The following is a 15156-nucleotide window of genomic DNA, read 5'->3' as shown; positions in this document are numbered from 1 at the left end:
CTAGACGGACCTTTGTTGGCAAAGTAACGTCTCTGCTTTTGAATATGCTATCTAGGTTGGTCATAACTTTCCTTCCAAGGAGTAAGCGTCTTTTAATTTCATGGCTGCAGTCACCTTCCCCTAACCCTGCTGCAAATACATCGTGACACTTTGTAGAAGTGACAAAAACAGACTGGAATGAGCATTTTCAGTCCTCAAGAAATCCCTAGAGAGTCTACAGTAATAATGTGGGTCCCTTAGAGGTTATATTAACACCTTTTCTCCCTTTATTATGTACAAATACAGATTGTTATTGCTTCTAACAATTCACCAAAGCACATTTCCTAAATTCTTTTTTTTTTTAATACAATGTACTGCAACTTATTTCTTCATAGTAATATCCATCTGTTCTGCTTGGGCTGATTTCAGCACTTTTTAAAAAATCCAATAAACTTTTAAGGGAATGCAACTTGTTTCCTGCGGCTGTCAAAAGGCAAAACCAGGCCTTGGGCAGTGGCTTTTATTTTCCATCTGCACATTTTAACAATATAGCTTACAAATCGCTAAAGAAAACATCTGCTGATTTCTGATCCACATCTCCACACTGTTGTTTCCAAATAACTGGTTAAAGACTTCTCCCCAATCATTTAGAAAACAGGTTCTCTTGAAAAATGAGAGAAGAAAAGAGAGAAGAGAAGAAAAAAAGAAAAGAGAAAAAACGAGCCATCTCACTGAAAGCCTTTGGAGCTTTGTGGAGTTCCAGTTATAACAGGAAGAAGTAATTCACTGTAATTGTCAAATTAAGAGACAGAAAATAAAGATAAAATTTGAACTGCATTCTATTTTCAGAAACTAAAGGATGTGATAAGTTCCCCCTTATGAAAATAAACTAAATCTTATAAAAATTAAAAAAGAATATTCCAGGAATGGCAGTCTCGTGTTCTGTCGATCTCCTTGCACCAATCCGTTTTTAGGGAAATACCATTCCCCGGGACCCTGGCCTCTTCCATCAAACCCAGTACTTAAGAAAAAATGTTAATTCTCCTTTATTCTTCATCGATAATACTAACAACCATTCACTGAACACATACTATGTGCCAAGTAAACACTTTATAGGCAGTAATAATCATTAACCCCTCACCACAGAACTATGATGTAGGTATTACTGGCCCCATTTTACAGAAGAAAACAGTACTTTTTAAATAGCAGGTTTTAATTTTCTGACCCCAGAGAAAGGCATGATGTAAAATGAGCAAATTACCTTTGATTTTTCTTCATTTTCTCTATAAAATTCCGCCATCTGTTCCTCCTGCTCTTCAATAACATCCTTTAGGGTATCTACTTGGTATATCAAATTGTTCTTCTCATTGTCTAACTGTGCATTGGAAACCATGGCTTTCTTGTATTTTTCTTCCACTTCAGATAAAGACTCCTAAATGAAAGTCAGAGTCATCAGTCTAACATCTCAAACATACCCATCACCTATAGCCCTGGCACAGACACATGAAGATGCATTTTTGCAAAATACAAGCAGCTCTGGAAACGCTGTTTAGTAACAAGCACATGAAGCAGGAGGACGACAGAAAGCCAAGAGTACCACTGCAAGCACTCCCTGGGCTCTCCGCTGCCCAAGGAAACAAGCGGCGGTGCAGCCTCTGAAAGACGAAGACATGCAGACAACACGGAGGAGTCACGGGAACAGTCACAAAATGAAGGCTCCTTCACGTTTTCAGAAATGGTACTCCTGCAGTTTCAACAACAAGCTATCTGGTACTCTGAATGCAATGACAGGGAATATAGCCTCTTTTTATACAAGCAAATTTCATACTCCTTTGAATTTCACCATTTCTTGGATCTGTGTTTTCAGTACTTTCCTCTTCTCCATGATATTAATAAATGTATCCACATTTTCTCTGGAAATTATTCAAATATTAGCCATTTAAAATAAGCGACACAAAAACAATTATTTTTTTTAAAAAGAGCTACCAGGGCAATTCCCTGGTGGTCCAGTGGTTAGGACTCCATGCTTTCGCTGCAGGGCCTGGGTTCAATCCCTGGCTGGGGAACTCAGATAACATAAGCTCGGCTGTGAGCCCCCCTCCCCGCCCCCCAAAAAGTGCTACCACTAAATGCCTAAATTTTTATATACTTCAAAGTTTCCTGCCTAAAATAGCTTACAGTCTATTTTTGAATAGCTGCTTCTATTTTGGTAGATTACTATTACCCAGCAACTTTTTAAAGCTAAAAAGAAAAACATTTCACATAGAAAAAGATCATCACTTCTGTATTTTTAAAATGCTGATGCAAATGTTAACAAATAAAAGAGCAATGATATTTGAACTGAGGGTTCTGAGAGTCCAGAATCCTTTACACATCTATGATCAACTGATATTTGACAAGGGTGCCCAGACAACTCAGTGGGAAAAATAGTTTTTTTTATAAATTATGTTGGGGCAACTGAGATCCACATGCAAGCAAATAAAGGTGGACTCCTACTTCACACCATACCCCAAAATTAACTCAAAATGGATCACAGTCCTAAATTAAAAGCCAAAATTATAAAACTCTTTCCCCAAAACACAGAAGTAAATCTTTATGACTCTGGAGTAGGCAGTGGTTTCTCAGACATGAAACCAAAAGAAAAAAACAGACTTTATAAAAATTAAAAACTTTTATGCTACAAACTATATCATCCAGAAAATAAAAAAGACCATGCAAAAAATGGGAGAAAACATTTGTAAATCTTATGTCTGATAAGGTACCTGTATCTAGAATATATAAAGAACACTTAGAAATCAAGAATTAAAAGACAGACAATTCAATTTTAAAATGGGAAAGGATGTGAACAGATATTCCTCCAAAGAGGGTATAAAATGGTAAAGAATATAAAAATATTCTTAATATCATTAATTAAAGAAATAAGACCAAAACCATAATGAAATACTACTCCAGACTTAATAGGATGGCTAGTAAACATAATCAAAAAAACAGATAACAAGTGTTGGTGACGAAATGGAAAAGCCAGAATCCTCATACACTGCTAGTGAGAATGTAAAAGAGTGCAGCTGCTTCGGGCCAACAGTCTGGCAGCAAGTCAAAATGTTAAACATAGAGCTGCCATATGACCCAACACTTCTATTTCTAGGTAATCTGCCCAAGAGAAATGAAAAGATATATCTATACAAAAAACTGGACACAAATGTTTGCAGCAGCATTATTCATAATAGATCCAAACTGTAAACAATTCAGATGCCTATCAACTAATAAATGGATAAACAAAATGTAGTAAATCTATACACTGGAATGTTACCCAGCAATTTTTACATATATACACACATACATACACACACACACAGATGCATGTTATGGCATGGATGAATCTTATGACATGGATGAAAACATTAAGTAAAAAGTCAATCACAAAAGACAACACTGACTAGTGGTCTGGGAGTGAAGGAATGGAGAACAACTGCTGATTAGTATGGGGTTTCTCTCTGGGTAATGAAAATACTGTAAAACTGGTGATGTCTGTGCAACTCTGTGACTATGCAAAAAAAAAACAAACCACTACACTGTACACTTTAAATAGGTAAATTTTATGGCATGTGAATTTTACCTTAATAAAGATACACAAACACATACACTTAACTGTTTGCAAATCAGGAGTATATTAATGTTTTGGGGTTTTTCCCCAGAAAAAATGAACAAACTTTTAGGCCAACTCCATACAGTACAGAATTTGGAATGATTCTGATCCATCTTAGAGACAACTAGCAAAAATGAAAAAAAAAGAAAAAGAAAAGTCATCCTCACAACTCAGTCCCACACAAAATGGGGTGTGACTGCATGAACACCAGAATCTGAGGCAGTGTAAGCAGCAGCTGCAAGGATACAACATATAAAGTAAAACTGACATAAAATGTATGGAAGTCACTTTTCTTTAAACAACAGACCACAGAGGACTAGTTTAAGTGTCAAGTAGTTTTAATGATTTTAATCTAGTTCACACAGTGATACCCATAAGGAATTAGTTTACTTAAATGTATCTAAGGAATTGATTTTCAGTGTAGGTTCTAGACTAGAAGCAACAACATTATCTAGGACCTGGCTAAAAATGCAAATTTTCAATAACCCCATCCTAGACTTTTTGGATGAGAAAATCTGGGAGTAGAATCCAGCAATCTGTGCTATTAATGAGATCCAGGTGATGATGGATGGAAGTTGGAGTGGGAAAACACCCCTCACAGGCAGACGTACTTGAGAATAATGTCATAAGCAATGACCCAGCATTCTTTTTTAACAGGATATAGGTACACCGACAACCACTGTGCTTTGCCCACCAACTGGATGATTTCGTAAATGACTTTTTTCTTCTGTTTAAAAGACTCATTTCAAGGATAAACATAATCTGAAGTCAAGTTCAATTATACACTAATTATGAATTAAGAAAAGGGGTCTTATCTATTCAGAGTTTCAAATAAGGTGAATCTGTTTTCTGTATCCTTCAAAGAATGCAATAAATGGTAGGTCAAAAAGAGGAAAATGTTCAAAATAAAATGAAAAACAAGTAAGAATTCCTCTCAATCATTTGCTTTCCTGATACATTATGTTACACTCAATACTTTAAAATGAATGTACTGACTGAAAAGTCCTGGATTTGTTCCCTTGATCTAAGATATTTCCAAGTCATAGCTCCAAAACTTGGAGAGGAGAGCAATAAGGCTACGGGAGCACACAGGCACACTGACTGGGGTTCTCCTGATGTCACCAGTGCCCACACACGGCTGTCCGTGGTGTCCAGGCGCCCCAGGAATGCTCTCCACAGGCCTCCCCCCCTTTCTGGTCCTGAGTCTTAACTGTGTGCCTCTGGGCCACAATCACCCGCATGAAGGTTCTGGCTGGTAGTTGGCCCAAGTCCAGTCACGCCAGGGCAGCTGAGCAAAGCCTTTGCTTGTTAGGTTCATACTGTGCTCCTGGGGCATTGCCCAAGTCACCTTTCTGAATGCCTTGTTTACACATTTTTAGAGGCCTGGTGTCTATGTTAAATAGGGAACTACCTGTGTTCAGAGAAACTTACAGTAATTCATAATATTAGACCTGGACTTCTTAAGGAAACACAGGGAAGAGCATGATAATCAAGTGCCATTTATAATTAAAAGGTCTGCCACACACCTACACTTCTTTGGAAAACTGGTAGCCATTCTTGCCACCATGTAAAAAGTGAATGTGTTAGTTGCTCAATCGTGTCTGACTCTTAGTGACCCCATGGAATATAGCCTCTGTCCATGTAATTCTCCAGGCAAGAAGACTGGAGTGGGTAGCCATTCCCTTCTCCACGGGATCTTCCCAACCCAGGGATTGAACCTGGGTCTCCTGCATTGCAGGGAGATTCTTTACCATCTGAGCCACCAGGGAAGATCCCTATTTAAATTTGCCTCCAAATTCTTTAAGGCACTGAATGTGTGTAACCCTTTTTGACCTATATGTAAAAACAACACCAAAACACAGTCCTCGTGCTTCAGGGTCTTTCCACCACAGGGGTTATTTACGGTAATGCTCTCTCTCTCAGATGCTTCTTCCTCCTATTTCTAACACTGACTGCATTTGGTGACAGAAATAGGCAATGCTCTTTTATTTAGCTTGGAAGAATTTTAAGGTTTAATTCTCAATAAAAAAAATATTCTTAGAACATTTCTTAGGTTTTTGCCTAACTCAATTTCGTAAGGCTAAGACACAAGGGATATGTAAGCATTTTACAAGGTTTAAAAACTGAGTCCAGCTACCTTTTGCTGAATATTCCACCAACTACACCACACACGTAAATATCAGCAGAGACTGGAAGTTCGCCTTTCACTGCAGGTTAAGCACATGCTTGAAAGACAAACACTGTTAGTAAAGCCATGTGCAGTGGGGTTAAGAGAACCCGTGAAACCACCGTTACTGACACTTCTGCGCACAGACAGCATGCTTGGGCTACAGAGAGGGCCCTGATACCTTTAGTTCTTTAAGCCCCTGCATGTATCTCCCTTCTACATCCTGAATCTGGTCCTTAAGGTCATAGATATCCTGCAGGACATAGGAATGAACCATTGCATAAAACCACACGCAAAGTCTCAAAGGATTCATGAAAATGTGAATTACTTCTGAATAGACCAGACCAAAAGAAGAGAAGTCACAGTACACAAACGTGGCTTCCACTCCAAACAGCACAGGTGATGCTGCGGCTGGGAAGGCCCTAGAGTAACCAATTCAACAGAGTAAAAATTTTCTTGGCATTGACTCCTGTTGAAGCAATATTAGCAAATGGGGGCAGGGCTGTGTATGGACAAAAGCTATCGCTTATAACAGTTTTTAAAACACAATTTTGAAAATTGTATAAATCATTTAAATAATTTTGAGTATAACACTTCACCGAGAACTAGTAAAATATGTAGCAAATTAATTACAAGCTGAAAATTTTACTGAGTTATGCAGAAGTTTTTAAAAAATGTAAAACCAGGTATGAACCAAGTTGTCTTCCAATGACTTGGTTACTGCCCACAATTCATTTGGGAGGAAGAGAAATAAAGGGAGGGAAATTAAACACAAACCTTTTTAAATACAATGTCAAATGAGACAGTCTATCCTGAGGACACCATTTAAATGATGACAAAAGTCTTTGCTCCAAATGTTACCATAATCCTTATAAAAAAAGTAAAGCAGGTCAAATTTTAAATGGAAAATATTGTCTCCCTTGTACCCAATCTTGCTATGTAAGATCTATTCTGGATGGTTGATTTAGGTTGGAAATAACAGCTACAGGCCCTTGAACCTAACTACAATTACAGGCAGGAACAATGGCCCGCTGCACAGAGTTATATCACATAAACATTTCCCCTGCCTCTTCATTCCCTCCCCGGTGGGCTTGTCTTTTACTCCTCAGTTCCCTCAACAGACACTTATCAAGTGCCTATGCTGTGCTGTGCTTAGTCGCTCAGTTGTGTCTGACTCTTTGTGACCCCATGGACTGTAGCCCGCTCAGTTTCTCTGTCCAAGGGGATTTCCCAGGCAAGAATACTGGAGTGGGTTGCTACTTCCTTCTCCAGGGGATCTTCCCAACCCATGGATAGAACCCAGGTCTCCTGCACTGCAAGCGGATTCTTTATTGTCTGAGCCACCAGAGAGGGCCTACTAGGAGCCAGATACTAGGACATACAAGCTCATTTCCTTCCAAGAGGTTGTAAATGGCAGCACAAGCTGAGTCTGACGCTGGAAGGCCCCATTCTCCTGTCTTTCGCTGGACTAGAAAACAGCACTTAAAGGCAAGAGCTGAGCTTATTTACTTTGCGTCCCCCATGCTTCTGCCTGGTACTAAGAGCTCAACAACAAGGGCCCCTTCAGAGTCAGAGCCAGCGTGACCTGGGCCGCCTCCTGCACAGCCACTGCCACTGCAGCAATCCCCTAGCCTCTGCTAATCCTCAGCCCACTGTACAAGCTGCCCGTATCACACAGCAGACTCCTGCTCCTCACGGCCTGCAATCTGACTGGGTCACCGACGGTCCCTCCCTCCTCCTCTACTGTGTCGGGGGAAGGGGCGCCCACCTCCCCCCAACCTTATCTGGACATTCCTCTCACCTACTCAGGCACTTTATGTTCAGTTATTCCTCTCCTTTCTTAACTTCAGGGTCTCTCTCTACTGGCTCAATCCAACCCATGAAAATAAATACTAAGGCTGCCTTTAAAAGAAAACAAAAACCCTCTCTTAACACTATTGGCCAATCAACTTCCAGTCTCCAACACTCTCTTCAGAGGAAGCTGCCTGCATTTCCTCCCATTACAGTTTTGACTTGCTCATCTCCTCCCCACTGTTCAACCACAGAGGAACAGTTCTTGCCTCCAAGGTTTCTTCCAGCCTGTGGTCAACCTTTAGGAATGCAAATCCGATAGCAGCGCTTCCCTGCTTCTTATCCCACTGTTGTCAGGGTGAACCTGAATTCCTTTCAGGCGGCCACACAAAGTGTTTTGAGATGTGGCCCATCAGTACTCCTCCAGCTTTCTCTCTCATCCATTACGAATCCCCACTTTCCATCCTATCCTCTGGCAACTCTGCTACACAGATAACCTTCTGGTTCTCTGAATTTATCAGAGAACACCTTCACGCTTCGGCTTCTTTGCCTGGTTAATTTTTACTGTTCCTTCACTCCTTGTCTCCTCTGAAAAGCCTTTCATTATCTCTTCCAATTTAGACAATGCTTCTCTGAATTCCCTTAACAGCCTTACTCTTGCTACTATGGTAGTACCACACCACCTGGCTTTACTGGTTTATATCCACTTGTCTTCCATGTGAAACAGTGAATTCCTCAGGTTTCCAAAGTATGTTTTACTGCCTGAACCTATGGGGCCAAGTGCTCGATATATGCTGAATGAATGAATAAATGCAGTTTTTATTACCATCCTCGCCCCGTTCCTTACAAACAGCTTGCTTAGCAAATAGACATTCATAGATATCTTGAAAGGGTTATTAATGAGACTGGAGGCTCAACTAATGGGTTAAATGAGCTTTCATTACTCAGGTATTTCTGTCATCCCAAATATTATCATACTTGTCTTATCATGAAACTGAGCGATAACTGTATTCAAGCAGCCAAATAATACTATAATGGCTCAAAAGACTAATAACCCCCAAAGTCTGGTTTCCCGTACATCCACATATTTTCCATCTAAAATGTGGCCAATTATTTGAAAGGATGACTTTTATATACATTAGAAAGTTTTTTTGGCATTTGTAAACTAGCAGAGCTCATTCCAAATACCATCAAATCTTCAGGAAAGAGAATAGAAGAGAATTAACTAATCTCCTTCCTTTCAGACCCTAGTCACATTCTTGAACTGTATTAACAATTTTTTTTTAAAGGACTCATACTTCTTTCCTTCCTACCAAGTCACATTAAATGTTAAATGGTTCTAGTATACTACAAAGAAGCCAAAAATAAAAAATGTTTATAAAAAGCAAACCAAAATGGCGGTTTACCCGCAATTCACTTAATGAGGTGTCTGGGTCTATTAAGCTGCTGGTATCCCCGCTTCCTCGCCTGGATGAGTTTCCACTTAGAGGGGTGGTCGCTGAGGCAGAATTTCGAGATGAAGGCTAGAGAAAAAGACAGATGACACTTTTAAGTCTTAATTCTTTAAAAATAAATTGCTGTGGAAGCTAAAAGTGGGGCAGGGTGACAGGAAGAGCTCTAACGCAGTGTGGATAAGAAGTTACCGAATGCAGTCCACAAGCAGTTCAGACTGGACTTGGTGGGCGGGGGGAAACGGGGGTTACCCAGAGATGGGCCCAGACATACTCAGCACAACTGCGTTTGCTCACTCTTTTGGAATCTAGGATTCATAATCACTAAGAAGGAAACAGTTCGTGTGAAGAGTTGTCTGTTTTCTAAGTTTATCTTTACTGTACTGTAAACAGCGCTGGGGTGAGGACATCAGCTTGATTTTGAACAGTTCCAGAATGCTCTGTTGGTATGCTAATTATCAGGTTCCTGAAGCTGCTTCTTTAGAACCTTTTCTTTTCCTAACACTTTTTGATAAAAGCTGCAGACACTGTCTGCAGCTGAGAGCAACAGCATTTTGCCCTCAGCTGTGGATGATGCTCCTGAATTAATAAACGGCAGAGATTTGGGCAGACAGTTCAGCAGACAACTAGCCACATGCGGTGACTGAGCACTTGGAATGTGACTGCTCCAAACACAGAGTTCTTTCTCAGGTGTGAAATACACACCAGGTTTTGAAGTCTTGATGTGGAAAAAAGAATGTAAAATATCTCACTGATAAGTTTTCATGTTGATTATGCTTAAAATATTTTGGACATAGGGGTTAAATAAAATATATCATTTGAATTAATTTTATCTGTTTCCTTTTACTATTTTAGTGTGGCTGCTAGAAGATTCACATGTGGCTTACATTTGTGGCTTGCATTATATTTCTACTGGACAGAACTGGCAAACCATTGTAATGGTTTCTTCTCAGGATGAAATTCTAGAGGACCGAAAATCAAAAGAGCAGCCACAAGTTTAAGAGGTGACATGCAAGGAAATAAAATGCAGTGTCTCCTCTCTTCCCAAGGCTTCACATGATTCAAGTGCATAGGAATTTGGGGGTCAAGGACAGGAAGTAGATGAAGAAAGGAACAGTAACTCCATGAGTTAAACTGTTGTAAAATCAAGAATAAAATAGTAGTAGAAAGTAAGCTAGTGACCTCGAGAACTTAATTTCTTTAGGAATTTATATACTCACCCTTGTGTAATTTTCAGCATACTGTTTATCAGATTTTTCATCCAACTAGAAAAGAACAGAGATAAAAATCAGAAAAGATGTTGAGCCTTTTGATTTTTTTAAGGGGGAAGAAAAAAAGAAGTGACACCATTTGAGTTCTCCAAGTTCAACTGATATTTGGATCCTAAAAGTAAACATACTAAAACTGAAATAAAAGTTGGGACACAGAAGACAAGATGTTAACTTCAACTCCTATTCAAGGAAGACAGCGTAAGCAAGCTATCCTTATGAAAAAAGTTAGAACTTTTGCATAGATTTTTCTTTTCATGGTATTTGAAACAATTAAAAGAAAACTACATATAAATGTAAACTCTAGCATTGCAAAAGTTACACACACACAAAAATACTCATATATGTCAGAAGAAAAAGTCTGATAAAACCAAAAGCCAATAAACTTTATTACATTATTAGTACACAGGACACACAGATAAGGCTAGCACACTTAGCCAAAAAAGCTCAGACTGGACTACAGCATGTTAAGTGTATCCTCAAAAACATTCTCCACAGTCCGAGGATTTGGTTGTATGCTTCTGGTTTTTGCTTTTTAACTAATATATGCACAAGTATCTAAAAAAAGAAAATCAGACAGCACAAAGGGCATGTGCTTCCCTCAAGGGCAATCTACTCCCAAGTCTTTACAAAACTCTAACAGTGGTGTCCCAAGCACATCCCATATATTCTCTTTTCCCTCACCATGTTTCAGAGATTAGAGAAAGTATTTTTCTTCATGGCATTTATCACTCCCTGACCCCATGATACTTATTAATCTATTTAGTATCTGATCTCTCTCTTTAATGTAAACTTCATGTCTGTATGTTCTTTTCTGTATTCCTAACACCAAGAATAGCACCTGGCATACAGAAGGACTGAGAACTTGTCAGATGAGTGAATAAATGAACTACACTTCTTCTGCGCCTACAGGCTGACCTCATTTAACAGTTGTGTAGTATCCTACTGTCTGGAGATGGCATAACTAGCTATCCTCTCTCACAGACAGGCCTTATGGTCGTTTCCGTCAGTGTTTCGAGAAGAGAAGGACCTTAAAGGTCTCGCCTAAAACTCTGACTGTACAGCTGAGGAAAGAGAAATTTTAGATCTTGCTGAAGGATGAACAACTAAATCCCAGAGCTGGATCCAGATCTGAGTTTTGTCAATTTTTTCCCATTATTTACCTGTATATACTGCCCCAATTACCACTAGGGAGAAAAAAAAATCACAGAGAAATTTAACTAAATGAAAACATACCCAGACCCCAACTTATAGACCAATAATCCTTCCAGCCCAATCTAGAGAAGAGATTTGAAAACTGTCCTCAGTTAATTATTAAAACACAAAACATCATTATTTCTGGCTCAGTTCAGATCACTTCACTCTAACTTCCTCATATTTGAAAGTTTTCTTTTTTTAAAAATTACATTTATCATGTTCATTTTCTGTCTCAGTAAACACCTTTTTCTATAAGTACTAAATCAGAACATAAATCCTGTCTTAGCCTTTGAATTATTTTTGCTGCTTCTTACTACAATACCCTTAAAAAAGAATGGACATTACTTCATTTTGACTTCTTAAAGTCACATATGAAGGGTCTTAAACAAGCAGTAACAATAGTTTTTCATGTTGGCAAATACTGCCATAAGAAGGAATTACCTTCCTCATGTCTATACTAGTAAAAATATATTGCTTAATATTTAACGTGTCATTCCTCAGAACAAAAGAAATACTACATCTAAATAGACTGCCTTATTCTCCTTAGAGTACCTTCCAACTCTCTTCTAATGAGTTAAAGAGAAAAACAGGCAGCATTCAGAAACAATCTTCCAGGTCCATCTGAAATTCTGTCCCCTTAAATCGCTCTCAAACAAATGACCCCCAACCCATCCATTTCTTAACAGGCAGACACCTGAGCGAAATCTTACAGTTAAGAGGGGGCATGAGTGACCCAGTCGACCACAGGGCTGATTCTCCTGCTGTCACTCTCCTCTGACAGGACTGCCGCAACCCAGGCTGACCACGCGCCAAGCTTCAGACTGCGGAGCAGCAGAAGCACTGAGAGCAGCCCCACCGCAGCCCGGTTGTTTTGGCTGCAGTGACTTGGCCAGAGACTCCCCAATTCTCCTCCTCGTGCTGCATTATGCCAGCCTTCCATTTAGACAAAAAGCGAGCTGAAACCTGGTATTCTAAATGCCCAGGAGGTCCACAGAGCTGCACTGCAACAAGAAGCTCGTGTTCAAAATGATGACCCAGACTCCACCAGACCCTGGAAAGGGTCTTAAACAGAATAAAATGGAGTCATTTTTAATATGCTAAGGTATAAAAGAAGGAAATGCTGCTGGTAAAAGGGTACAAACTTGCAGCTGTAAGATAAATAAAGTCTGAGGATCTAATGTAAAACATGGTGACTATGGCTGATTTTTCGAAAATTGTTGTTTATGAATAACACAGAAAAAATGAATAATGTAGTAATATGAAAAGTCAGAAAACAAAGGCTCTCTATATAATACTATATGGCCACAATTTTGTAAAACAAGCAAATTAAACTGAGATAGAAAAGAAGACTGAAAATAAATCATTAGTAAAGACCTCAGAACTTGCTTATGAGTACTGACGACAGCTTACTATTCTCAAAAACTTTCAAGTACATGTTATGTCATTACATTCCTAAATAATTAAATATGTATTTTTCCAATCGAGAAAAGGGTTTCCTTGATAGTTGGAAATGGAAAGCTAGCTAACAGGCTTCTAATATTTTACATTCGTGTTAATCTGCAAAGAAGAGCACATGATGGCAAACTTCACTGCTGCTTTCAAGAATTTCAAATTATCAACCAGTAAACAAAGTGTCAACTGTCATCTTTTCTATATTTCGGTGATAAATGCTTTTATCTTATCTATGTCTGGGAAATCTGAAAATGCTTTGCTCTTAACATCAGAGAACACAGATCGTTTCTCTTTAAGTCCAAACTCCATGATTATTTGTTGAAATTAGCACATGAAAAATATGTGTCCGACTCTGTGCGACCCCACAGATGGCAGCCCAGCAGGCTCTGCTGTCCCTGGGGTTCTCCAGGCAAGACACTGGAGTGGGTTGCCATTTCCTTCTCCATTCTTAGAATACATATCTTGTCAAATCTTCGAAACCCTCTGTTTCAAAGAAAGGTATTTCTTATTCTCAGATGAAGAGGCCCATTGGCCATGTCTCAGCATATGACTACTGTGACCGATAATTTTGTCCTACTAAAATGGTAAAACATAACGGAATTTTTTTGAATGGAAACAATTTTAGTTGTGAATACATTTTAATACCGTCATTTGAAAGTGTTGTTTAGAAATAGAAAGAGTTGTTTAGAAATAAAGATGCGTTTTGTTCTAAATTATATTTCTTTTTTAAAAGAACACTGGAGATGTGATATAACTGAGCTATGCATATCTGATATGGAGAGCCACTTTCAGCAAGCAGCAACCCTTCTGTCACCCATATCATAAATCCAATATACTGTGTGATCAAGAGATAAGAGTATTATATTAAGGCATTTGAACAAACTTTATTATTTTAGGCTGTGCTAAGAGGCAAAATTAAGGATATTACATAGGTACTTAGACAACCATTCAGGAAAAAATAAAAATCACTGCGGCTCATAGGCTATAAAACAGGGTGCTGGCCAAGTCTACCAACTAATGCTCTGGAGAATCTTGTGCTTATGTTATAAGGTGCACAGCATGACTTGATATGCATAGCCTACATGGGGGCTTCCCTGGTGGCTCAGTGGTAAAGAATCCACTTGCCAATGCAGGAGATGCAGGGTTTGTCCCTGGATCGGCAAGACCCGCTAAAGAAGGAAATGGCAACCCACTCCAGTATTCTTGCCTGGGAAATCCCATGGACAGAGGAGTCTGGCAGGTTATAGTCCATGCGGTTGCAAAAGAGCTGGACACGACTTAGCGACTAAATTAACAACAAGAAGCCTATATACATGTGTATCAAATCCAAATCATTAGTTATGTATCTTAAATATGTATAATTTTTATTAAAATGTGTAGATAATTACTGGGAGAAGAGTTTTATTTGATTAGAAGCAGCAGTGCAAGACTTTAAAAATAAAGTCAATCTTTTCACTTCTGTATAAGTTACTAAAATAAACTGCGAAGAAATAAACCTAAAAAAGGACCTAACCAGTAACTCAGACATCACATTAGGTGCTAAACAGAGTCAAAGTTTTTAAGAGAAAGGGTGTACATAATAAATTAAACTGATTATATCTATGAAAAAACAGGTTAATAAGCAAATTAATAAAATAGGCAATATTTCAGGTGAAGGACCTGGGAGCCAGTCTTCTATTGGGTGCAAAGAGATTCTTTGATCTGATGAAAGCCAAGACAGGGGCTGTTGCTCAGCCAGCTCTGAGAGCCAACAATCTGGAACACTTGAGGACCACACTTGGAATTGTTTTCTAGGATCAGCCATTCAGAAGTAGCTATTTAAATACAATCTGTGATGTGCTAAATGTAAAGAACTATCTCTTCATTAAAAAAAGGGTCTAATTTTTTGTTAAGAAACTCTGCCTCATCTGCTTCAAAGAGTTGATAACTAGAGCAGTTGTTGGTTCAAGGGCAAAACAACACAAAAACAACACTAATGTCAGCAACAGAGAGGTGTTACAGACAGAAAATCAGGCTGTTAGAAATACCAGGCAGGCAGACATCTGTTGCTGTGGGTTCCTTCATTAAGGTAAATGCCTCCAGGCGTTTCTACTGGACACTCTTTCCTAAATGCAGCTCCCAATGAATGTGAGGGCTTCCCAGGCAGCCCAGTGGTAAAAGAATCTGCCTGCCAATGCAGGGGGTTCAGGAAACACAGTTCGATCC

The 15156-nt window shown here is 39.0% G+C and overlaps 1 protein-coding gene across 27 annotated transcripts in view; it reads right to left on the bottom strand.

The window, feature by feature from the left end:
- Positions 1–15156, bottom strand: part of LRRFIP2 (LRR binding FLII interacting protein 2) — a 109864-nt gene that overhangs the window by 25147 nt on the left and 69561 nt on the right. For 18 of the 27 annotated variants that reach the window (XM_019984200.2, XM_070776023.1, XM_070776022.1 and 15 more), the window contains 4 exons: positions 10255–10299; positions 8990–9106; positions 5974–6045; positions 1241–1411 (listed from right to left, as the gene is read on the bottom strand). In XM_019984200.2, the coding sequence (XP_019839759.2) occupies positions 1241–1411; positions 5974–6045; positions 8990–9106; positions 10255–10299 (405 nt within the window). The remainder of the gene's footprint in view (positions 1–1240; positions 1412–5973; positions 6046–8989; positions 9107–10254; positions 10300–15156) is intronic. The other 9 variants (XM_070776021.1, XM_070776025.1, XM_070776040.1 and 6 more) reach the window with 1 other exon arrangement.

This window comes from Bos indicus, chromosome 22 (assembly GCF_029378745.1).
Source record: "Bos indicus isolate NIAB-ARS_2022 breed Sahiwal x Tharparkar chromosome 22, NIAB-ARS_B.indTharparkar_mat_pri_1.0, whole genome shotgun sequence".
Classification (NCBI taxonomy): Eukaryota; Metazoa; Chordata; class Mammalia; order Artiodactyla; family Bovidae; genus Bos; species Bos indicus.
The sequence above is the reverse complement of the archived record's forward strand: the minus strand, read 5'-3'. Positions and strand labels throughout refer to the sequence as shown.